At 39.2% G+C, this 24,447-nt stretch overlaps 3 protein-coding genes across 14 annotated transcripts in view; 1 reads left to right on the top strand and 2 right to left on the bottom strand.

The window, feature by feature from the left end:
* The window catches only part of tubb6 (tubulin, beta 6 class V), a 16,247-nt gene extending 8,748 nt beyond the window's left edge, over positions 1 to 7,499 (bottom strand). For 6 of the 12 annotated variants that reach the window (XM_062441301.1, XM_062441302.1, XM_062441300.1 and 3 more), the window contains exons 1-3: positions 7,419 to 7,475; positions 2,715 to 2,823; positions 2,002 to 2,112 (exon numbers count right to left, since the gene is read on the bottom strand). In XM_062441301.1, the coding sequence (XP_062297285.1) occupies positions 2,002 to 2,112; positions 2,715 to 2,823; positions 7,419 to 7,475 (277 nt within the window). Of the gene's footprint in view, positions 1 to 2,001; positions 2,146 to 2,714; positions 2,824 to 7,418 lie in introns of all 12 variants that reach the window. The other 6 variants (XM_062441305.1, XM_062441294.1, XM_062441298.1 and 3 more) reach the window with 6 other exon arrangements.
* A 3,879-nt stretch (positions 7,500 to 11,378) lies between these two features.
* Positions 11,379 to 14,853, bottom strand: cidea (cell death inducing DFFA like effector a). Its single transcript, XM_062441326.1, has 5 exons — positions 14,786 to 14,853; positions 13,252 to 13,390; positions 13,003 to 13,155; positions 12,210 to 12,382; positions 11,379 to 11,481 (listed from the first exon to the last, which is right to left on the bottom strand). Exons 1-5 carry the CDS (start codon positions 14,851 to 14,853, stop codon positions 11,379 to 11,381), a joined length of 636 nt encoding a protein of 211 aa, XP_062297310.1.
* Positions 14,854 to 17,472: 2,619 nt separating this feature from the next.
* Positions 17,473 to 23,561, top strand: hus1 (HUS1 checkpoint clamp component). The gene is made up of 8 exons (XM_062441314.1): positions 17,473 to 17,604; positions 19,530 to 19,657; positions 19,778 to 19,954; positions 20,850 to 20,957; positions 21,069 to 21,143; positions 21,267 to 21,366; positions 22,528 to 22,662; positions 23,180 to 23,561. The coding sequence occupies exons 1-8, from the start codon at positions 17,553 to 17,555 to the stop codon at positions 23,260 to 23,262; spliced, it is 858 nt and encodes a 285-aa protein (XP_062297298.1). The 5' UTR covers positions 17,473 to 17,552; the 3' UTR covers positions 23,263 to 23,561.
* The last annotated feature ends 886 nt before the right edge of the window (positions 23,562 to 24,447 follow it).

Below are 24,447 nucleotides of genomic sequence, written 5' to 3'. Positions count from 1 at the left end.
CAAACATTTTGCAAATCCATCTGTGAAATGTAAAATGATCACCACGACAGATGGGAATGTGCACCCAGACACACACACACACACACACACACTCCACTGGTGACCCATTTTTCAGCCTGGGGGGGGGGATCAGAGGACAGAGTTTAATTCATGTGTGTGTACTCGGAGAGACTCGGAGAGATCTGCAGCCTCCCTGCTTCTTCTCTGACTCAGACATCAGTTTATAAAACAAACTCTGGACTTACTTCGCTGTGTTTACTGTGCAGATTAATTGCTGGAAAGTTTCACTACTGTTTTAGCTCCGTAACGACACAAATGTCCTGTTTGTGAAGTTTACCTTGTGCTCTTTTAGCTCCTAGTTTTGTTTTTGCGGCACATTGGAATTAGGAACATTTTAGACATGACTACTTAATAAGATACTAATATGTCAGATGTCATGTTTTAAGTTTGTTATGCTGCCAACCAATGGAGCAAAACGGGAGGAAGAAGGAAGGAAGGAAGGAAGGAAGGAAGGAAGGAAGGAAGGAAAGAAGGAAGGAAGGAAAGAAAGGAGGGAGGGAGGGAGGACGGAAGGAAGGGAGGAAGGGAGGAAAGAGGGAAGTAAGGGAGGAAGGGGGGAAGGAAAGAAGGAGGGAAGGAAGGAAGGGGGGAAGGAAAGAAGGAGGGAGGGAGGGAGGAAGGAAGGAGAGAAGGAAGGGAGGAAAGAGAGAGGAAGGAAAGAAAGAGAGAAGGAGGGAGGACGGACAGATGGACGGAAGGAAGGGAGGATGGAAAGAAGGAACAGTCAAAACAGGCGGGGTCAATTTGACCCGGGAGGACGACACAAAGGTTAAAAAAGTAAAATTTAATTTAGCTTTAATCAAACTGAAAATATAAAGGATCAAAACTGGAACCTTGAGAAACTCCACAAGTAATTATTGACGATTGCTGATCATGTCTCTGCAGGATGTGAGAGTAGACAGCTGATTGTTTACAGTTGGTTCTGCTGCCCCCAAGAGGCCAAAAAAATAAAAGAAATAAAGAAAACTACGTATTAGGGCCAAAAAAAAAAGAATGACGTTCACACTGCAGCTGCTGGCAGTCAGTCGCTCTACTAACTTGGTTTGATCCTGCGGTACTGTGGTCAAGCCTCCGCAGTAAGTTGATTTCATTCTCTTTTCTTTTTCTTGTGCTGGACTTTTCCTTTTTTTTTGGCCTCGCTTTTTTTTTTTCTTCTGCTGGACTTTTACTTTTTTTTTTTGCCTCACTGTTTTTTTCTAGTGCCGGACTTTTTTTTTTAATTAATTTTTTTTTTTTTCTGTGCTGGACTTTTTTTTTTTTTTTTTGCCTCGCTTTTTTTTTCTTGTGTCTGACTTCTTTTTTTTTTGCCTCGCTTTTTTTTCTAGTGCCGGACTTTGTTAAAAAAAAAAAAATCTTGTGTCTGACTTATTTTTTTTTTGTCTGGCTTCTTTTTTTTTTTTTGCTTGTTTTTTTTTCTTCTTGTGTCGGACCTTTTTTTTTTTGCCTGGCCCTAATACTCCTACTACTACTCTACTACTTGTAGAAAACTCATGCAGAAGACTTTCACATTTTATGTGTAAATGAAGCTTTCTGATGAGCCATGTGAGCATTTTATAGTATGATTATCTCTTTATTTCTAAAATAAAAAAAACTAAATATTTTCTTTCATTTTTCATCCTCAATCAGTGGCTCAGTTGAGGAAAACATTAACAAGAACACATTTAGTTTATATAACTCCTTAGTTTTGGGCTGCTTGCCTTAATATAATAAAGCACTTCAGCAGAGATCAACATGCCATAAAACTACCTTTATTTAAAAACTCTTTACTTTTATAATTTATCCTAAAGCAAAACAAATGAGTTCAGATCATTAGATCCCAGTTGAGGGTCGTCAGTCATTATTGGACCCAGTCTAAACTTACACACATACAACATAACTGCTAAAACTGCCAAGAACCAACACATGAATAAAATCTGTTGAGTAAAAGCAGGCGAATGTTACCAAAGATGAAGTTGTCTGGTCTGAAGAGTTGTCCGAAGGCTCCTGAACGAACGCTGTCCATGGTTCCTGGCTCCAAATCGACCAATATTGATCGGGGGACGTATTTATGTGCTGCACAACAACAAAAAGGAGACGCATGAGTGGCTGAATCCAAATGCCTGGATTTCTGAGGTCCAAACCCACAATTCATCAAGTCCGGACTTCACCAAACCTTGCTCAGAACATGAGCAAGGTTTCCCTCCCTCCCTCCTTCCTTATTTCCTCCCTCCCTCCTACCTTCCTTCCTTATTTCCTCCGTCCTTCCTTCTTTCCTTTCCTCCCTTCCTCCCTCCTTGTCTTCCTTCTTCCTTCGTTCCTTCGTTCCTTCGTTCCTTCGTTCCTTCGTTCCTTCCTCCCTCCCTCCCACCCTCCCTCCTTTCCTTCCTTCTCCCTTCTTCCCTTCCTCCCTCCCTCCCTCCCTCTCTTCTTTCCTTCCGTCTTCCTCCTTTCCTTCCTCCCTTCCTTCATTCCTTCCTTCCTTCCTTGACTCAAGGACAACAGGAGGATTAAGAAATGAAATATGATTCATTTTCCAGTAGAAGCAAAACTCAGACCATCACAGGTGATTCAGGGGAAGATTCACAGTGACTCACACACACACACACACACACACACACACACACACACACACACACACACACACACACACACACACTCCTATCTATTTTACTTACAGGATGCCTCATTGTAGTAGACGTTCACTCTGTCCAGCTGAAGAGGTGAGTCACCCACATAGTTTCCCGTAGGGTCGATGCCGTGCTCATCGCTGATCACTTCCCAGAACTGACCGACAGCAGCAGCAAGAGAAGAAGAAGAAGAAGAAGAAGAAGAAGAAGAAGAAGAAGAAGAAGAAGAAGAAGAAGAAGAAGAAGAAGAAGAAGAAGAAGAAGAAGATTAGGGTTATGTTGTGAAACCATTTACACCTACAGAGCTCCTTACGATCATGTGAGAGCATATTTGGTTTCACAGAGGAAACCATCGCTTTCTCTAAACCAGGTTTAACCATCGTGTCGTCCTACCGGGTCAAATTGACCCCGTCTGTTTTGACTGTTCCTTCCTTCCTTCTGTCCTTCCTTCCTCCCCATTACCTTCCTTCTTTCCTCTGTCCTTCTTTCCCTCCTTCCTCCCTTCCTCTTTTCCTTTTTCCTTTCCCTCCTTCCTTCCCTCCTTCCTTCCTCTCTCCTTTCCTTACTTCTTCCTCCCTCCCTCCCTCCCTCCTTTCCTTCCTTCTTCCTTCCTTCTTTCCTTCCTTCCTTCCTCCTTTCCTTCCTTCTCCCTCCCTTCCATCCTCTCTTCCTGCGTCCCTTCCTTCCTTCTTCCTCCCTTCCTCCTTCCTTCTTCCTTCCTTCCTTCTTCCTTCCTTCCTTCCGTCTTCACTCCCTTCCTTCATTTTTCCTCCCTTCCTCCCTTCGTCCCTCATTTCCTTCCTTCTTCCTCCCTTCCTCCCTTCCTTCCTTCCTTCCTTCCTTCCTTCCTCCCTCCCTACTTTTCTTCATTCTTCCTCCTTAAATAAGGTGGACACATTAGGTTGATAATAAAAATACAAGATAAATATTAAAGCTTAAACAATGTCAGATACGTTTTACAATGTTGTGACTATTTCTCTACATTTACAACCTGATGATGAGTTACATACTTTCCAGACAGTCACATAGATTCATCACCCAGCAGCCTCTGTGTTCACTGTATATAACCTGCTGGCTGCACTTTAAGCATTTGTGGGTTTCTCTGATGATAATTGTTTGTTTAAACCTGCATTAATTATCATTTTGTCCACTAATTTTCATCAGAAATCAACAGTGACAGATCATCAGCAAACAGTTGCATATTTCATTCATTAATTCATCGTGTTTCTGTCCACCAGCTGAATGTAAGTCTAATATTCACTCTCTATAGCTCTGTTTTTACTCTCTCAGTACGTTTACATGCAGCAAAAAAATTGAATTTCTGATCGCATCAGATAAAGATGCATAAGACCGGATCACTTTTTTTTATTTAGCTTTTTAATTTTTAGGTTGATTTTGCTTTTTAGGTTGATTTTGAGCTGCAGAGTCCATGATAATTCTCTCTTTTTTTTATTGGGCAGTAAAAGCAGGATACAAAGCAAGTTAAGAAAAACAACAACAAAAAAGCAGAAGCTATTTCCAAGTGGCACAATGCATATGACAACATTCAGACTGATGACCAGAAGAGTGGGTAAAACAGAAGGTCTGAAAGAAGCAGATATAACAACAAAGACACCACAAAAAAGAATTACACTAATAAAATAACGAAATAAATAAAACGTGGAACTTAATACTATCGTCTGATAATGATCTGTAGATTCATCAAACACATTATACACTCACAGAGAAGACTGTGATAGTTTTAATGAGCTGCTGGTTGGAATCAGACCATTTTTCAGCATTTATAGACAACAAAGTTTTAATCTCATGTTTCACTTTCTCAGCTTCTGAAACTATGTTCAGTTCAGTCAGTTGACTTCAAGCCCAGAAAACTCACACACAAATAGTTGTGAGTGAATCAGACTGTGTGTGTGTGTGTGTGTGTGTGTGTGTGTGCGTGTGTGTGTTTCCAGATTCCTTGAATAGTCTCACAATGGCTCTAAGTTCACTCCACTCCTCCGCACCACTGTGATAAGTTTATTACTGGACAGAAAGGAGCCAAGACTCAATGCATTATTCATTCATTCAACAAATGTAATGTTAGCCATCCATTCTTCTCTTTTTTTTAACCATTTAAACCTAAAACTATAGCATGTCTAAATGTTACAAATATATAGTTTCATTTTTCTAAAAATACTGCAGTTTTTATCACACATTTGTTGGGGGGCTATTTTCAGCGGCAGATGAATCCACATTTGGTGCTGTAGTGAGTATTTCTTGGCAGCAGGACAGTGTGTGTGTGTGCGGTTGGGTCAAAATAAACTACCCTGAGTGATAAAGAAACATGTCACCCAGTGCAATGCTGTGATTCACTGACCTACTTTTAATAGGTTTTTGTACAACAAGGGAGGAATAAGATATATATCAGTAATAATACTTGTTATTAGAATAAAACAGATAAGATAGACATTTTTGGCCTATAAGAAAAATAAAGAACATCTTAACCCCAATTCATTATAACTTAACAGTAGAATCTGCCACATTAAACCACTGTTTTAAACAATCGTCCCCTAACCTTAACCCTGTGGTTTTGATTGCAGCCATGATAACGAAGGAGGCCTAGAGCTGTCATGATAACTACTTTAATTAGACAATATATTGCCTCAGGAATAATCACGATAAACAATATTATTGTCATTTGAAGACCATTTTATACCACTGATATAATGATAATATAATAGCATAATACGTACGATATTGTACGATAAGTCCATATATAAATGATGACGTTGATAGTTAGGGTATTTATGATAAGTCCATATATAGACATGATGATGCTGATAATTACATTATTGTACGATAGGTCAATATATAGACATGATGACACAGGCGGGGAGTTCTGGTCCTCTGAAATGAGGCCAACGTGGAAGTAACTTAAAACTGCATTCTATCAAAAGGCCACCAGGAGGCGACCGTTTTGGTGTCAAAAGGACTTCCGTCTCTATACAAGTCAATGGAGAATTCACCAACTTCTCACTTGATTTCTAACCTCAGTAAACGTTTTCAAAATGTGTTTATGGTCTCAATCGCTAGTTTAAAGCCTTCTTCAATGCAGTATGATGTTCATTTGGGACATTTTGGCCTCCCTGATTTTATATGTGACGATAAAGCAGGGTATGCATTAGGGCGTGGCTACGTGGTGATTGACAGGTTGATTGGTTCACAGGTTCAGGAGGGCGCCTCATGCTCCTCCTGATGCCCATATAAGTAGAATCCATGTTTTTATTTTTCCCAGAATGCACCTGAAATTTTCAAGATGGCGCTGCTCAGATCCGATACTATTGGCCTCCGAGCAGCAGTCCAGAAACCAATGGGTGACGTCACGGATGTTACGTCCATTTCTTATATGCAGTCTATGCTGTCAGGTCACTTTGATTTCATTTGAATTACACAAAGGTTGATTATGATTAGATTCAAAGGTCCAACATGTTACAGTAGGCTTACTAAACTCCCTGGCCTAGACGTCACCACTTTATTACCATACGTAGGGAGACAAAAAGCCTTGTTGTCTCACTTATTCAGCGTTATTGTCAATTTCTTCACATGTCCAGGAATACAAAGGAATCAAGAAGACGTTTCTCACTATGCCACGGTGAAACAGATAAAGTGCACAGGCACAACAGATAAGACATTTCCTAACACTAAAGAGTAAACATTGAAGTGCACAACAGATAAGAAATTTACCGTATTTTTTCGGGCTATAAGGCGCACTTAAAATCATTTAATTTTATCAAAAATCGACAGTGCGCCTTATGTATTAATTCGGGTTGTGCTTACTGACCTCGAAACCGATTTAATGTGGTACACGGCGCTCAAAAATCTGTCAAAAATGTTTTAGTACGACTTTGGTAAACTACGGAGCTGCACCGATTGATGGATTAGCGGAGCATTACGGCTACCGTAGTCAGGAGCCTGTGCTTCAACATACCGGTAATATTACGCTGTGTGTATAAGGACCCCAAAATGGCACCTGTTAAGAGGAGTGAACTGAAAAAGAGTGAGTGTATTGTTTTGTATTTTGTGTTACAACTGAACAATGTTGAGAGTTATTGTGAATGAGTTGAATAAAGTTCGATTTATCTGAGACACGTTTAGTTTTCGCTTAATACGCTTTATAATCCGGTGCGCTTATAGCCCGAAAATACAGTACTAATATTTTTTTAAAATAGACAGTAAAATAAAATAAGATAAGATCCAGGAGTCTACTCTTGTATATGTAGGAAGTAGCAGCATAAGTTTCTGTATAGTTAAATTGTGGTAGTGCAAGAAGGCAGTAATGGCAAAAAAAAAGTTCTGTAAGATGTTTTTTGTAACAGAAACATGACTAACTCAGACTGATGAAGCTCAATAGAAGCTGATCATCTACATTTATAATGACTGTGTTGAAACACTGTGGATTTAGTCCTCCATCACTTTACATTGAAAGCACATTTGAAGGTTTTAATATAGTCAGTATGAACATGAGGAATGATTACAGAGAGGAAAACATCTTCACTGCTCACATGCTGTTTTGAAACAATGCTGACTGCTGCTTTAAGACACACTTGAGAAATGTTGAACCTGTCCTTTAAAGCCCCCCCCCCCCCCCCCCCCCCCACACAATAGTTATGACAGGAGAAGTTAAGCATGTTTGTAAACACTATATTGATATTACTTTGATATGATTTTTTTGTTACAGCTAAGTTGAGCCATGAAATAAAACGTGTTCTGTACCTTGGTCCCGATCTGGTTCCCGCACTGTCCGGCCTGGATGTGAACTATCTCCCTCATCTTGTGTCTTTCTCTCGAGCTTTTTCTCTCTCTGTTGGCTCAGTGTGTCCTCCGCTGCTGGATGCCGGTGTGCGTCTGATCCACGGGAGCGCGCAGCCGGCTTCATCTGCTGCTGCTCTCATGCGCGGACACGCGACCACGCCCTGAGGGGGGGGGGGGGGGGGGGGGGGGGGGGGGGGGGACGGGAGTTTGTCCCACTCAGCAGAAAGTCCCTTCTGCTTTATGTGTCACAACAAAACTACTACTGTCCATACAGGGTTGGGAAGGTAACTTTAGAAATGTAATAGATTACAGATTACTAGTTACTCTGTTTAAAATGTAATAAGTAATGTAACTATTTCAATGACTTCATCAAAGTAATGTAACTTAATACATTTGATGACTTTTCTAGTTTTCTAACCAATGTTTTCAGCTGTTAGGGTAAATGTTCCCTCCATCTGTCCTTCCTTCTGTTCTTCTTTCCTTCCTTCCTTCCTTCCTTCGTCCTGTCCTTCCTTTCTTCCTTCCTCCCCTTTTCTTCCTTCCTTCCTTCCTTCTTCCTTCCTTCCTTCCTTCCTTCCTTCCTTCCTCCCTAACTAACTAACTAACTAAGATCAGCTGTTAGGGTAAATGTTCCAGCTGTTTTTTCATGGATACTGACATGATTTATAAGGGAGATCATTTCTTATAAAGCAACATTTATCTCTCATATTAAAATGTATTCATTAGTTCATGTAGATGTTAGAATATAAAATAAAGATATTTGATGAATAAAGTGAGTTTAATTGGTACTGAGACTCTATTTAAGCTCATGGGAGATGATGAGATTTGTGACGATATTGATTTTCTATAAATGATAGAACAGAAGAAAATGTTTAACATCACACAATTAAGTTAAAAAACAGTGAATGTTTGTAGGATTGTAGATGTTGCATTCCTCTTAATGAACAACAACAGAGATTAAATCACGTGCACTAACACTATCAATACAGGTGACAAAAGGAAACTCAACATAAAGTGTTCTCCTCACTAATTGGCTGTTTGGTTCATCCTCTGTCATCCCTAATAGTCCTGATGAAGTTCACCTGGTCCACTCGAGTCTTATTTAAAGACTTGACTCCCTTTTACACAGGGCAGCAGACCTGGTGAGAGCTTTTATCTTCTTTAGTTTACATCTTACAAACCTTAATTTACCTCTTTAATTTAATTTGTGTTCATCTGTTTCTTTCAGACTTTGAGACCCATGTGTGTCTTTGTGTAAGGGTAACTGACTTTCCATGTCCTTTATCCCCTCTGCTGTCCGACTGCTGAACAAATCTATATAAGGTCCAGTTGTAATCTGTTTGTTATTGCACTGTGCAGCTGGATACTGTGGTGCATTTTTTTTATTTTATTTATTTGTATAGGCTTCCTCTCAATGAACTATTATGAACTATTATTGGACTAGGGCCTGCTGACTTTGCACACTGATTTTTGCATTTGCACACAGCTGCCAACTCTTCTTCTTCTTACTTCTGTTTTTTATCTTGTTGTTTATGTGTACGAGTATGTTGTGGGGCAAGCTGTCAAATGAATTGCCCTCCAAAGGATTAATAAAGTTGTCTTGAATCTTGAAGTTTCCTTTTTGAACCTCCTACTTAAACAGTGTGTTAGTAAGGTGTTGGGTCACCACTTGCTGCCAGAAGAGCTTCAATGCTCCTCATTACTTACTCTGCAGTCCTTTCCTGCAAAATACATTCCCTCATCTGGTGTTTTGATGATGATGGTGGAAGGAGTCAAGCACAAAGCTGTTCAGATAGATTGAGATGTGAAGGCCACAGCATCTGATTCACATCATCTTCATTCAAACCATTCAGTGGACGGAAGAGACCACTCCCATCAGGATAGAGATGTTACATCACTCACAAACCCTTTATATTGATCTGCAGTGACTCTTTTCCCCTCTGAAGACCATGACAGTAAAATCCCCCCCCCCCCCCCCACCACAGTATAACAGAACCACCACGATCCCCTCTCTGTAGGGCTCTAATATTAACATATGAAGAAAGGAATAAACTCTTTTAACCCTCCTGTTGTCCTCGAGTGGAGGAAGGAAGGGAGGAAGAAATAAGGAAAGGGAAGGAGGAGGGAGGAAGGAAGAAGGAAGGAAGAAGGAGGGAAGGAAGGTAGGAGGGAGGGAGGAAAGAAGGAGGGAGGGAGGAAGGAAGGACAGAAGGAAGGAAGAAAAGGGGATGGAGGAAGGAAAGACAGAAGGGAGGAAAGAGGAAGGGAAGAAAGAGAAGGAAGGGAGGAAAGAAGGAACAGTCAAAACAGACGGGGTCAATTTGATCCTGGAGGACGACACGAAAGTTAAGTCACATTGAACCTGATGTGTGTATCTGAGTCACAGGTACAGAGGATCCTCACATATAGTTACTGTTGAAGATTATTTATTAAAGGGAGTTCTTCCTTGCTGCTCATCGGGGAATGTTGGGTCTCTTTAAATCAAATTAAAAAGTAGTCTAGAGCTGCTCTGGGTAAAATATCTTGTGATTTGGTGCTGTATAAATACATTTGATTGATACTGTTGCTTCTAGCCAGAATAAAGTAAATGGGCAGGATCTGTTACAATGGAAGTAGACAGAAGATTGCTTGGTTAGGGTTTATTATGGCTCTATTCTACAAATCCATTGCATACTTAATATTGTCAACATTTCCATTATTTCTCCTTTATGATTTGTAATGATTAATGAATGCTACAAAAATAAAAAGCCTTAAAAACGGGGACAATAGCAGCTGTTAGAAAGCTAAAAGTAGCTGTAACAGTGAATGCCTGCAGGTGTCAGTGGTTCAATCTGCTGCACTGCTGTTTGCTTTTCTCTCCCTGCAGGAGGCATCAGGCTGTCGATGTCAATCTCATCTGACTGACCAAACAGCGCCCCCTGGTGGATAAATCTGCAGCCTGCCAAAAGTGACTGACTGACTTTGTTAGTGAGTCATAAACCAAGCAGAATATTTTCATACTATAAAACAAACTGGTGAATTTTCTCTGCAATCTGCGTTGAGAAATGAGGAAGTAAGGGATTTTTTTTTCTTCTCCCCCACACAGTCAGAGAACATGTGCCAGACATTCCCAGCGAGAGATGATGAAGCATGGGTCAGCTGCTGCAGAGGTCAGCACCAGTGTCGGTTTACACAGCACCATGAGCTATAAAACTGGAATTCATCACTGATACTGTATGTCTGCTCTGCTCACTGCATGAGCACTGATGTCTGTGAACAATCTGCAAGAACTCTCACTGCACATCATCGTGTACATAAAGATAAATATATGCTTAACCCTTCTCCTGAAATCAGAGGATCCAAGAATATGAATGTGTGTTGACAGAGAGGGTTCAGCACAGGATAAGAAAACAAAGTCAAAAGTAACTTAAACAGTTTTAATAGTATAAAACAATTGAGTTAAAAAATTAAGCAGTCCCTCAAAAGTCAATTAAGTTGCAGGATTTATGATATGGACTCATTAAAATTAAGATCGATAACTTAGAAAATGAATCTTTATTTATATATTTGATTTACATTTTCTTAATCAAATGTACAGTTCCTGACATCGTTTCCTCTTCAAAAAACACACACAGCTTCACAATATAAAGACAAATCAAAGCTAAAACATCCAGAAACAAAAAGGTCACAACCCAAACACAGAACATATTCAGACAGTGCAGATGGAAAGTTAAAACATGTTAAGTGTCAAGACAAAGAAACTGAGTGATAGTGAAGATAAAAGTGAAAAAGAGGAACATTATTTAAAAAGTTCAGGCTATCTCAACACACACACAGAGAAACTGATGGACTCAATTCTTCCATCTACTGGAGAGCTGTGAAAATGTTTCTGATGTTCGGGCCCAGTGACTTGGTCGTAATAGACACACACACACACACACACTAGCAGTCGTCCGGTCCAGTGAACTGCAGTATTGATGAGGATGTGAAGAGCAGCACCTGTCCTGTCAGTCTGGTCAGACAGGTGAGGCAGCGCAGCACTGACCTGACAGGAAGACGACACACAAACTATAACTGTTGTTTGTAATTCATGATGTCATTATTGTCTCTAAGAATATATTTCAGTTATCTTTGTATTATTTTAATACAGGAGGGTCAAACTCATTTTCATTCAAGGGCCACATACAGACAGTTTGATCTCTTTGATGTGGGCCGGATCATTAAAAAGATGGAAGGAAGGAAGGAAGGAAGCCAGCCAGCCGAGGAGTCCAATCCGGCCCACTTTCTTTCCCGTGTTCTTTTCCTTCATTCTTTCCATCTGTCCGTCCTTCCCTCTTTTCTTTCTTCCCTCCCCCTGTCTTTCCTCCCTTCCTCCTGTCCTCCCCCTTCTTCCATCCCTCCCTCCTGTCCTTCCTCACCCCCTTCGTCACTTCCTCCTTCCTTCCTTCCTCCTGTCCTTCCCCCCCTTCTTCCATCCCTCCCTCCTGTCCTTCCTCCCCCCTTCTTCCCTCCCTCCCTTCTGTCATTCCCTTTCTTCCTTCTGTCCTTCCACCCCCCCTTTCTTCCTTCTGTCCTTCCTCCCTTCCTTCCTTTTGTCCATCCTCCCCTTCTTATTTCCTTCCATCTTTTTAATGATCCGGCCCACATGAGATCAAACTGTCTGTATGTGGCCCTTGAATGAAATGAGTTTGATCCTCCTGGTTTAAGGGATCAGCTGGAGGAATGTTGCAGCTCCCACATGTGACCTGCAGGGGTCAGCAGAGGCCCACTTACTTCAGGATGTGTTTGATTCTGTTGCATCTGAAGTCATAAGAGAGCGTGTAGAACTCATACAGCGTGGCTTTGATGCCGAGGCAGCACAGGAAGTCTTTAGGGTGCAGCTTGTACAGGTCAAAGGTCAGTTTAGCGACCCCGTTCTTCTTTGGCTGCCGGAAGCTCGGAAAGACCTGAAACGTGCAGTAAACCAAACCTGAATTTGAGCAGAGGCGGATCTGTTTTTATCAATCAAGCCCTTCACAAATTTACAGTCTCAGAATAAACTGTGTGCAGCGTTTGGAAGATTGTGAGCCGATCATGACCTTTTAATTTTCACATTACATTTCCCTGTTTTTAAATCATTTTTCATATTTTCTCTTTGTTTTCTTATTTGCACACGTTACTAATAAAAACTAACCCTTAGATTGGGAGCACCAGCAACAACAGACCAACAAAAATGACTAAATGAGTGAATATTATTAGATGTAGAGATTGTTTTTAAGTGCAGTTGAGGTCTTTCTTATATTTAAAGTTAATTTGTGCACAGTTATTCTTTCAGATTTGCAGCACTGGACTAATTTCCACATATACATTTGCACAATTCATGTCTAAAGGCTTTATATAAAAAGATATGTATTATCTAGCCTACCTCTTTAGCCTGTTCTTATGCTGCTGCAACATGTGGATTTTACCTCCAGAGATCCATAAATGAAAAAGTCTCATCACATCTTTTCAGAAAAGTCAACTGACCCACATTCATCATCACTGTCATCAGCGTTTACTTCCTCTTCTCTCATCAGTTGATTCTTACCTTGTTCTGCATCCACATCTCTCCTTTCTCCAGGACCATCAGCGGCATGTTGTTGGGCAGAGACTGGAAGTACTCCTCCGAGTCCACCACAGTCCCATCCTCCTCCAGGACCAGAGACAGGAAGTGGCAGGACAGCATGAACACCCTCGCAGCCTGACGCACAAAAAACCAGACACTGAAGTTGAGGTGCAATCAGGACCCAAGAAGACACAATAATATCACAGTGGGACGACTTCCTGTCCTTCTCACCTGCTCCAGCAGCTCATCCAGAGAGGACGCCACCAGACCCCGTCGCCGTCTCCGGCTGCTGGTGCAGACCTTAAAGCAGCGTGGCTGAGCAGAGGGAAGGATGTGCCGAGAGATGGTGGTCTGGACTGTTGATACCGACCTGCCACAAAACAGTTCAAGTGTTCAGTCAGGAACTCAAATGATCATAAAGTGTGTTTTTCTTGCTGTAATCATCAGCTCCTGTTCATACTGAGCATTAGAAGATCCTTCATAATGTTAACAATGGAAGTGCTGGAGGACTAAATCCACAGTCCTCCTTCTGTGGAAACATGGATTTAAAAGTTGATCTGAAGCTAATATGAAGCTTCAGTCGTCTGAATGAGTCAAATCTTCATCTTCTATGTTTGAACGTTACAGTGTTTTTAGTAGCAAAGTCTTTTTGTTACTATACTTCCACCACAGCTCAACAGGGAAACACTAAGAGGGAATCTGATGCTAAAAAGACTGTAAATGTGTCAGATATCACTTGATATGACTAACTCACACTGATGAAGCCTCACGTCTACTTTTAAATGCATTTTTTGAACAAGTGCACATTTGGAAGGATTCTCTTATATTCAGTATGAACAGGAAGAATGATTATTACAAAAATATTTATCAGTGTTCATCTGTGCAGCTGACTGTTTTAAGACAGATTTGGGAAATGATAAACCTCTCCTTTTAAACTTTACATCTGTCGATATTCTGTATTTTTCTCATTGTCACCAGATCTCATGTTTTGTTAACAGGATCGGTAGACTGATTGAATGTTGTGAGTTGAATAAAATGCAGTTTCTGAGCCACTATTGTTCTTAAACAACATAGTTTACTCAGGTAGAAATAACCAGCTTTAAATTTACTAACATCTATTAAACAAAGTCAGGTTTCTACAGCTTTTTCACTTTAACTAATGACATTATCAGTTGTATAAATACAAGAACACAGGTCATCTATGGACTGTGCCGGTGTCTATTGTGTTTCAGATATTGAGTGTGTGGTCTCATCAATCATGTCTGTGTCTATAGATCTTAAATTCTACAAAGCAGTGTGCTTCAGGGCCTCCATGTCTGACCACTTTGTTTAATGTGGTTAATTGTCTCGTTTGCATTAACAGCTGCAACACTGTTGCACAGTCTCTCACCCTTTCTCCTGTTTTTAATACTACTTCTACTATTCTTAAGGGCTTTTGTATTGATTATTTATGGTTATTTCAGGGTATTAAAGGGGGGTGCACAATGTCAAGTTGATTGTGATTTCTAAAAAGGGAAAAATATCTGCATTCAGCTCGTTTAGCACATATGCAACTTTACTTACAAAAGGAAACGCTTCACGCACAGCTGGTGTCATGGACTGATTGCGCCAAATTATTAAATACTCATTTTATAAACATTAAAAGTAATCTTCAGCTTCAAGACGAACACATAAAGTTAGAGGGTTAGGGTTTAGGCCTGGAGTTCAGAAACACATTCAAACAGGATTAATTAACGACATTAAAAGGTAATTAGATTGTACAGACCTGACCAGAGTCTCTGGCAGCAGAGTTTTGGCATAGTTTACTCCTGACTGGATGGACAGAGGCGCCATTGTCACGTCAGTCAATCAATCAATCAGTCAATTAACCTAAGGATCGATAAGAAAGCAGCAGGTCTGAATCAGGCTGCAGAGGCCTGTATGTAGCAGCTTGAACCCGGATCACCTGCTACTGTCTCACCTGCACGGAACAGCTGAGTGACAAGTGTTTAGTGGACAAACTTTATGAACAATGACGGCCTGTGATTGGTCAGTAGTCAGGCCAGACAACCAATAGGACGGCAGCAGCAAAAAAAAAAAAAAAAAAAAAAAAAAAAAAACCTGCCTCGACTACTTTTTAAAATGGTTTATTTACAACTGTTTTTTTTAAATGTACAATTTAAATAGACAAAAACAATAAAACAACAGAATACAATACAGAAAAAGAAAAGAGGATGTACTGAGATATGAGGCTGTGTAGTTTCTTTATTTAATTTCAGACATTTGAAGGACTTAAAACACATTTTCACATATTTTATTTTCCTTTTTTTATATATATTGAACATATCAAATAACAGCATAAACAGCATACAATTAATTAATTTACAACAAAGGTTAAAAAGAACAAAAGAACAAGTATCTAAATGTGAGACTCTTCATTTATCTAAGTTTATCTAAAAAGTAGTCAGATAAATGTAAAGTACAATATTTCCCTCTGAAATGTTTGTGGAGTGGAAGTATAAAGTAGCAAAAACGCATTTAAATCATCACTCATAATTGCACTTAAACACAGTACTTGTGTGGTTAAGTTGTAATATGAATTAAAGTTTTACATTTACACTTATAATATACTCTGAACGATCATTTTCCCTGCTGTTATAATTGTAGTCTCTACTATTGTTTATTGTATTGTCTTGTTGTCTTATCTGTATGTGTATGTTTGTTGTGCTTTTGTTATATTTTGTCTTTTGTTTTAATGTATTCTGTTTGTCTTTATGATGCTATTATTTATTTGTGTTGTCCATTTTTTTCTCTAATGCTTTTGCTGTCTTTTGTTAAGGAGCCCCTCGTAAAAAAGATGATACATCTCAAGGGGTTAATCTAATAAAGAAGTTCAAGTAAAGTGAATAAAAAGAGCAGATTTAACCTTTGACCCTCTGCTCTCGGTGGCTGTGGCTTCAAACTGTGAACAAATCTGCAAACTGACTCAGGTCCAGACGTTTAAGCAGCTTACAGAAAATATTCTATTGTTTTGGATTAAATGAGCTTTGAGTTTAGAGAGAACATTTTTAATTCGGTGAGTGAATAATAAACAAGTCTTTATTTGTAACACCCTGAACAAAAAATGAACTTTCACACAAGTAAAGGTCAACCAGTGAAGCTGGATTTATTTGATACATAACATTTTGGCTCTTTTGTTCGGTTTTTATAGGCCAGTGGTGGAAGGTTACGATGTACATTTATTCAAGTACTGTAAAGCATAATGCTTCTTTATTATGATGCTTACTCACTGTTCCCAGAAGAAGCCTTTAGTTTGTCCCCAACCTGTAGAAGAAGCTTCCTGAATACCTGAGATCTGCAGTAATCATTATTGTTTACTGCAGCTTTCCAGTAAATGGCATATGTACCATCTTGTTCATCTTTAAACACCAATTTATTTTTATGCCCCTGTAAAGGCCAAAAGTAAAACATATTATACTATACTAGTACTACTAGAACTATGTCAATTTATATATCCATAACCAAGGTGACATCAATCATTCTGTCATTCATCATTTTTTCCCATCTTTCTTCAAAGATATGAACTTGATTTCTGATTCTCATTGTTATTTTTTCCATTTCATGCATTTCTTTTGCAAGATCCTTCCATTTATAGTCCATTAAAGTATCATCTGTTAACGAGTTCTTTGTCATTTGTTTAATCATAGCTATTCTTATCACTGTAAACAAACATCTTTTCTATTAATTTCTTCAGGTACTCTCCCAAGAAGAAGTACATGTGGGTTTGCATTTAAAGAGAAGCCAAAGATATGAGAGTATTCATTTTTTAGTTGTGCAATATTAGTATTTGTATGTATTATACAAATCTCAATTCATATTATATATATATATATATATATATATTATATATATAATATATATATATATATATATTTTTTTTTTTTTTTTTTTTTTTTTTTTTAATTTAAAATTTTTTAATTTTTTTAATTTTGTTTTATTTTGTTTTAATTTTTTTAATTTTTTAATTTTTTCTCTTCACTTTAATATGTGCAATAACAATATCATCTCTGGTACATTACCACTCAATACCAATAGTACTGTTGTGCTGTAAATAATGTAAATAATGTCACAATTATTATTGTTTTTTATTATATATTCTAATATTATTGTTTTTCTAACTTATTTATTGTTCTTTATTCTTTCGTCTATTTTTACTGTCCACTTGCTGTAAGCTGTAATAGCCGTGTTTCTACCAGCAGGGGGCGGTAATGCACCTTAGGAAGCTGTAATGACCATATTTCTACCAGCAGGGGGCGGTAATGCTGTTTAGGACGCTGTAATAGCGTATTTCTACCAGCAGGGGGCGGTAATGCACCTTAGGACGCTGTAATGACCGTGTTTCTACCAGCAGGGGGCGGTAATGCACCTAACGGCACACAGTGAGGACGGCTGTTGTTCCTGTCGGACCTTTAACACAGACGGACCAAATAAAAGCTCTGAACCGCCAAACAAGCAGAGCTGAAACTGAAATATTTACTGTCTAAACTAAAAAGATGAAGTTTAGAGGGAAAATCGTGGATATCGCCTGTCTGAACCATTTCACACGTAAGTCGCTTTAACTATTTATACGTCAGTTTACTGTTATATTCTACATTTCAGATGAGTTGTTAACAGCTCCACCAAATAGTGATGTTTCCCTCTAAACTTCTCACATGCTTTCATTTCAATGATCCAATATTATTTCAGCAAAAATCAAAGATTAGAGAAAAAGTCCAAAAACTGAAAACACATTTGTGTATCAGAACTTTTTTCTTCTTTCCTCTCCCATTAATCACATATTAATCACACCACCCCTAGGTTGGGAACCACTGGACTAAACTAGCTAACTGTATATAAAGTAGTGTAAACTAGCTCCACCTCCAGCAGCTACAACAGTAACATGCTGCTCTAACACTGATGCTTCACTATTAATAATCTAATGATGTCATAATAATAATATATCAGTCAGAGGACCAAACCACTACTTTTACTGTAATACTGCATACTACATCACTCATAATACTGCAGTACTTTTACTGTAATACTGCATACTACATCACTCATAATACTGCAGTACTTTACTGTAATACTGCATACTACATCACTCATAATACTGCAGTACTTTTACTGTAATACTGCATACTACATCACTATAATACTGCAGTACTTTTACTGTAATACTGCATACTACATCACTCATAATACTGCAGTACTTTTACTGTAATACTGCATACTACATCACTCATAATACTGCAGTACTTTTACTGTAATACTGCATACTACATCGCTCATAATACTGCAGTACTTTTACTGTAATACTGCATACTACATCACTCATAATACTGCAGTACTTTTACTGTAATACTGCATACTACATCACTCATAATACTGCAGTACTTTTACTGTAATACTGCATACTACATCGCTCATAATACTGCAGTACTTTTACTGTAATACTGCATACTACATCGCTCATAATACTGCAGTACTTTTACTGTAATACTGCATACTACATCACTCATAATACTGCAGTACTTTTACTGTAATACTGCATACTACATCGCTCATAATACTGCAGTACTTTTACTGTAATACTGCATACTACATCGCTCATAATACTGCAGTACTTTTACTGTAATACTGCATACTACATCGCTCATAATACTGCAGTACTTTTACTGTAATACTGCATACTACATCACTCATAATACTGCAGTACTTTTACTGTAATACTGCATACTACATCACTCATAATACTGCAGTACTTTTACTGTAATACTGCATACTACATCGCTCATAATACTGCAGTACTTTTACTGTAATACTGCATACTACATCGCTCATAATACTGCAGTACTTTTACTGTAATACTGCATACTACATCACTCATAATACTACAGTACTTTTACTGTAATACTGCATACTACATCACTCATAATACTGCAGTCTCTGAGCTCCTTCACCCCCACGCTCCTGCTCGGTGCCTCAGGTCAGTTGATCTGCTGCTCCTGGAGGTACCGAGGTCAAAGCTGCTCCTAAATTATGGAACGAGTTTCCTTTAAACATTAGACTAGCCTAAAAACCCATTTTCAACCGTGCATGAGACTCTGCTCCTGTTTTAGTGCTTTATGGTTTGTTATTGTTTTTAATTAGTTATAATTAAAAAAAAACAATAAACAATGATTTTAGTATTTATTTCTTGTTAATTGTTTTATGTTCCTGTGTTGTTTTATTTAATTGTGTACAGCACCTTGTTTCAGCTGTGGTTGTTTTAACGTGCTTTATAAATAAAGTTGAGTTGAGTACTTTTACTGTAATACTGCATACTACATCGCTCATAATACTGCAGTACTTTTACTGTAATACTTGTAATCCTGACATTATATGGACGAAATAACTTAATAACATATTTTGTGTCTTTGTATTTTACAGGCTTGAGTTAAGTCTTTGTTATTGTTGTTAATAACTTTGCTCTTCCTCGTCCTCACCAGGAGTCATCACCACCATCTCAAAGCTGACGAAGATGTGCGTCCTGCGACTGACTCCAGACAACCTGTATTTCGTACTTTCTGGTAAAGTTGCCAACGGAGGAGTCAGCATGTGGTGTGAACTGTCGCAGGTAACAGCAGCGGCTCGATGTTTGACATGAAGGCAATAAAATACGTCTGAAATCATAAAACTGTCTGTGCTTTGTTGAATACATCAATCAATCAGTATTTTCTTACTGATGTCCTTGCAGGCTAACTTCTTTGATGAGTACCAGATGGAGGGTGTGTCCTCCGAGGCCAATGAGATCTGTTTGGAGGTGACTCCAGAGAACCTGTCCAGAGCCCTGAAGACGGTCCAGAGCGCCAAAGCTGTCAAAATTAAACTGACCAAAAAGCACTGCCCCTGCCTCACCATCGCCGCCGAGCTGGTGAGACTGAAAACAAATCACTTAAAAAAAAACTCAGCAGCAGTGTGAAAAGTGTGCAGTAAGATGTTTTCATTGTGTTTGTCACCACACAAGGGAAACAATCATGTGAGATACTGTGATGACTATTTTCATTGTTTTCTGATTAATCAATCGGATCATCAATGATAAAAATATAATGTCATCGTTATTTAGTTCACTATAAAGTAAAACCAAAATTACCAGCGAAGTTTCACTTGTAGTTTGATGACCTCAAACTATTTTTGCTTCAAAAAACAACTGAAAAAATCAGTTTATTGTTTTCATTACCTTTATTTAATATAAAGTTATAATGTAAGATCATGCCAAACTAGTTGATATGGTGTTTTATTGAGAATTTACTGTTTTTAAGCAAGTTGAATTATTTGGTACAAAGTTTTTATGGTTACACCACTTAGACATTTTTGCCATAATCCTCTAATATATTCTCTCTAAATGGATTAAAAGCAGAAATTTGATGCTGGGTCCACAAAAAAAGAATGTGTGCAAGTTATTCATACGTTTATTTTATCATTTTAACCCTTTAAATTTAAACTAAACCACATGGACACAATAAAACATCATTGATCCATTGGATTGAATTAGATAACACAGGTGTATCTAATAAAGAGGCCGGTTATATCAGGAGGCTACAGCAGCTTAATCCGGCCTCGTTAACATATTTTATTCTCATTAACAGATGGAGTCCAAGAGCAAGTTACCCCTTTTAAATTTAAACTAAACCACATGGACACAAAAAACCTCATTGACCCATTTATTGATACTTAAATTAAAGATCAGCTTTGGGAACTAATGTTAAAGCAATGTCAACAGTTGTTTAATGTCTGAGAAATGTAACCGAGTGATATCTCCCGTCCAGCCAACCATGTCCAGCATCAACCGAGTCGTCACCCATGACGTCCCAGTAGACGTCATCCCCCGACGACTCTGGCACGAGTTCAAAGAACCAAGCATGCCGGACTTTGACGTAAGACACACATCCGTATAAAACTGTGGAGAGATTATACATGTGGAGCTTTTAAATCCCTCTGAAACATGAAGAGAAGGTGGATTTACCGATGTTGTGTTTTCCTCACAGGTCAGCATCTACCTGCCTCCGCTGAAGACCTTGAAGAACATTGTAGACAGGATGAAGAACCTCTCCAACTTCCTGGTAGCTCCATGTTCCTCCTCTTTCTTTCACAAATCAGAATTATCCTTTAAAATTGGTCCACAACTTTTTTGAACCTGCAGAAACTCAAGAGTAAGCGTGTTGTTTTGTGTGTTTGTGTCTCAGGTAGTAGAGGCCAACCTGAACGGAGAGATGAACCTGAAGATTGAGACAGACCTGGTTTCTGTCACCACTCACTTCAAAGACCTGGGAAATCCTCCATGGGGTAAAAACAATGTTGTTGTTGCTTGTTTTTTTAGCTGCATTAGTCTCAGTCACTTTAGTCCAGACTGAAATATCTCAACAACTACTGGATGGGTGCAGACATTCAGATTCCCCTCCTGATGACATTTCCTTTAATGTCACCATGAGGTTTGTGTCATGATCATAGACTGTATATAAGAAATGGACGTAACATCCGTGACGTCACCCATTGGTTTGTGGACTGCTGCTGCGAGGCCAATACTTTCGGATCTGAGCAGCGCCATCTTGAAAATTTCCGGTGCATGCTGGGAAAAATAAAAACAAGGATTCTACTTATATGGGCATCAGGAGGAGCATGAGGCGCCCTCCTGAACCTGTGAACCAATCAACCTGTCAATCACCACGTAGCCACGCCCTAATGCATACCCTGCTTTATCGTCACATATAAAATCAGGGAGGCCAAAATGTCCCAAATGAACATCATACTGCATTGAAGAAGGCTTTAAACTAGCGATTGAGACCATAAACACATTTTGAAAACGTTTACTGAGGTTAGAAATCAAGTGAGAAGTTGGTGAATTCTCCATTGACTTGTATAGAGACGGAAGTCCTTTTGACACCAAAACGGTCGCCCCCTGGTGGCCTTTTGATAGAATGCAGTTTTAAGTTACTTCCGCGTTGGCATCATTTCAGAGGACCGGAACTCCCCGCCTGGTCATGATACCAGACACAGTTTGAACAATGAGAGCAGGGAGATTGTCCTCAGTCTGTAGTTGATTGCAGCGTTTAGAGACTGACTTATGAGTCTAACATGAGATATTCTTGGGTTTTTTTTAGAAATATTTATTAGATTGATTGTCATAAAAAAAATGTCCAAATGCCTACGAAACCAATTCTTATAGTCAGATAGTAAATATGGTGAGCTTCATTTCTTTCTTTTTCCACTTCTGCTTCAGGATTGAGCTTTTTATAACTATTATTTTGGGGACATTTTAGCTTTTTTAAATACATTTAAATGTGTATATATAAATAAAAATAGCCTTGTGTGATGATGACTTTATCCTCTCCTTCAGATTTGAAGATAAGCAAGTTAAATGTGATAGAAAACTATTATTTTCCAGCTGCTGATAGAGGAGCTTCACACCTGTCCCTCCCTGTTCCCTCCTTCCTCTCCTCCACTCAGGTGATGACGCCTCCCAGGACGGCGGTCCGTCTCAGAGCAGGGACCCAGACGACATGGCCCAGGCCAGAGTGGACATCAGGAAGCTGCAGCAGTTCCTTATGGGACAGCAGGTCAATCCCAGCAAGTCCATGTGCAGTAAGTCCACCCGCAGCTGCACACACTCCCCTTCAATGGAGATTAAAGTCTGTGTAAAGTAAGAATAAATATGTGTTCTGAGTTTGACATACCACAGAAAAGTGTGTTGTTAACCACCCTGCCAAATTTGAATGATTAAAAAAATTGCCAAATATATGAAATTAGGCTTCAAAGTTGTGTAAAAGTCTGCCTATTTCTCTTCTCCCAAACGCTGTGGGAGTGGCAGCCGAGTCCGCTGAAGCCCCGCCCCCTACCAAGTGTCACCTGTCAATCAAAGTCACCACCTCTACCAGAAACATGGACGCTAGGTCTGAGAGCTTTCTGCTGCTAACTCAGCTGCTAGCTCGGCGGCTAACTCGGTGGCTAGCTGGACGGCTAACTCAGCGGCTAGCTCGGCGGCTAACTCCGCTAACTGTAGACTGTAGTAGTAGTAATGTGCGCTGAATGTATTTATACCTCTACAGCAGCAGGGGTGGGTTTATGGGATTTGACTGTTTCCTCCATCATGTCTCCTCAGATATCGTCCATCAGAGGATCCTCCATCTGATTCTGCTGCATGAAGACGTGTCGCTGCAGTATTTTATCCCCGCTGTGGCGTAGACGCTCTGCAGACAAGTTGTTTCTGCTCACTATCAGTTTGATAAAAAGATAAAAATGGACAATGTGTCTGTTTTGGGAGATTCCCCCACATGGCAAAGGAATCTTCTGTCACTCCAAACCCAGATTGAGACAAAACTCATGATGTCTGGGAGTGTGTCCTACATTTAGAAAGGCTGGAGAATCTCAGGAAGACTTTACTCACTGACCTTTGGTAGGAGTGAGGACATGTTGGTAAATGCACATTGATCAAGGAGGAAGGTGACGAAAGTGACATTTGGACAATTGAGAAGGGAGAGAGAAGTTAGATATGTATTGTTATGGAGTTCAGATGATGTTTTTTTTTATATTAAAAGTGTTTTTAAAAAAGAAAAATGTTCCCTCCTCATTTTTCCATTTATCACTCATTTAGTTTGGTGTTATTTATTTATTTGGCTTCACTACAACACAATAGATGTAAATTTAATTTCAGCAATTTCATTTAAAAGTCTCCAAAAAATAACTTTGACATGACCAAAAATCATCGTCCTGGTTAATAGTTATCGCTGGAATGACTTTTTACCATAGCTGCAAACTCATAGTACTCACAGTATTCAATGAAAAATATGACACCCATATGATTTGATTGATATTGTGATGCAAGAGAAGCTGTTGAACTGAGCTATAGATCATTACCAATCTAAGCCTTATTTGCCCTGTCACCATTTACTGCTTCCTTGGTTCAGACCTTTAAATCCACCCACTCTTAAGCAACATTTTCTACCCATTCGAGTTTGCAGCTATGTAAGTGTTGAGGGGGGAGGGGCAGCACTGACCAGGTGATCCAGTTGGGTGAGAACTGGGAGGGAGCTCTGGTACTAAAAGTGTTCAATTAGTTACTTCAGACTGCATTTCAGGATGATGGACAGAGCAGAAGGAGGAAATACTGACATCTGAGGCAGGGTGAGTGTTAACCAGGGTTGGGAAGGTTACTGTGGAAATGTAATAGGTTACAGATTACTAGTTACTCTGTTTAAAATGTAATAAGTAATGTAACTATTTCAATGACTTCATCAAAGTAATGTAACTTAATACATTTGATGACTTTTCTAATTTTCTAACCAATGTTTTCAGCTGTTAGTGTAAATGTTCCCTTCCATCTGTCCTTCCTTCCTTCCGTCCTTCCTTCTGTCCTTCTTTCCTTCCTTC

Source organism: Scomber scombrus, chromosome 20 (assembly GCF_963691925.1).
Source record: "Scomber scombrus chromosome 20, fScoSco1.1, whole genome shotgun sequence".
Taxonomy (NCBI): Eukaryota; Metazoa; Chordata; class Actinopteri; order Scombriformes; family Scombridae; genus Scomber; species Scomber scombrus.
Note: the sequence above shows the minus strand (reverse complement) of the source record. Positions and strands in the feature narration are given on the sequence as shown.

Bases quoted from the DNA above. Each gene is read 5' to 3' on its own strand.
- hus1 (XM_062441314.1), top strand. From the start codon at position 17,553: ATGAAGTTTAGAGGGAAAATCGTGGATATCGCCTGTCTGAACCATTTC. The intron at 21,367-22,527 runs GTAAAAACAATG...TCCTCCACTCAG, and splicing joins CCTGGGAAATCCTCCATGGG to GTGATGACGCCTCCCAGGAC. The intron at 22,663-23,179 runs GTAAGTCCACCC...ATGTCTCCTCAG, and splicing joins TCCCAGCAAGTCCATGTGCA to ATATCGTCCATCAGAGGATC.
- cidea (XM_062441326.1), bottom strand. From the start codon at position 14,853: ATGGCGCCTCTGTCCATCCAGTCAGGAGTAAACTATGCCAAAACTCTG. The intron at 13,391-14,785 runs GTCTGTACAATC...GTTTTGTGGCAG, and splicing joins CTGCCAGAGACTCTGGTCAG to GTCGGTATCAACAGTCCAGA. The intron at 13,156-13,251 runs GTGAGAAGGACA...TTTGTGCGTCAG, and splicing joins TGGATGAGCTGCTGGAGCAG to GCTGCGAGGGTGTTCATGCT.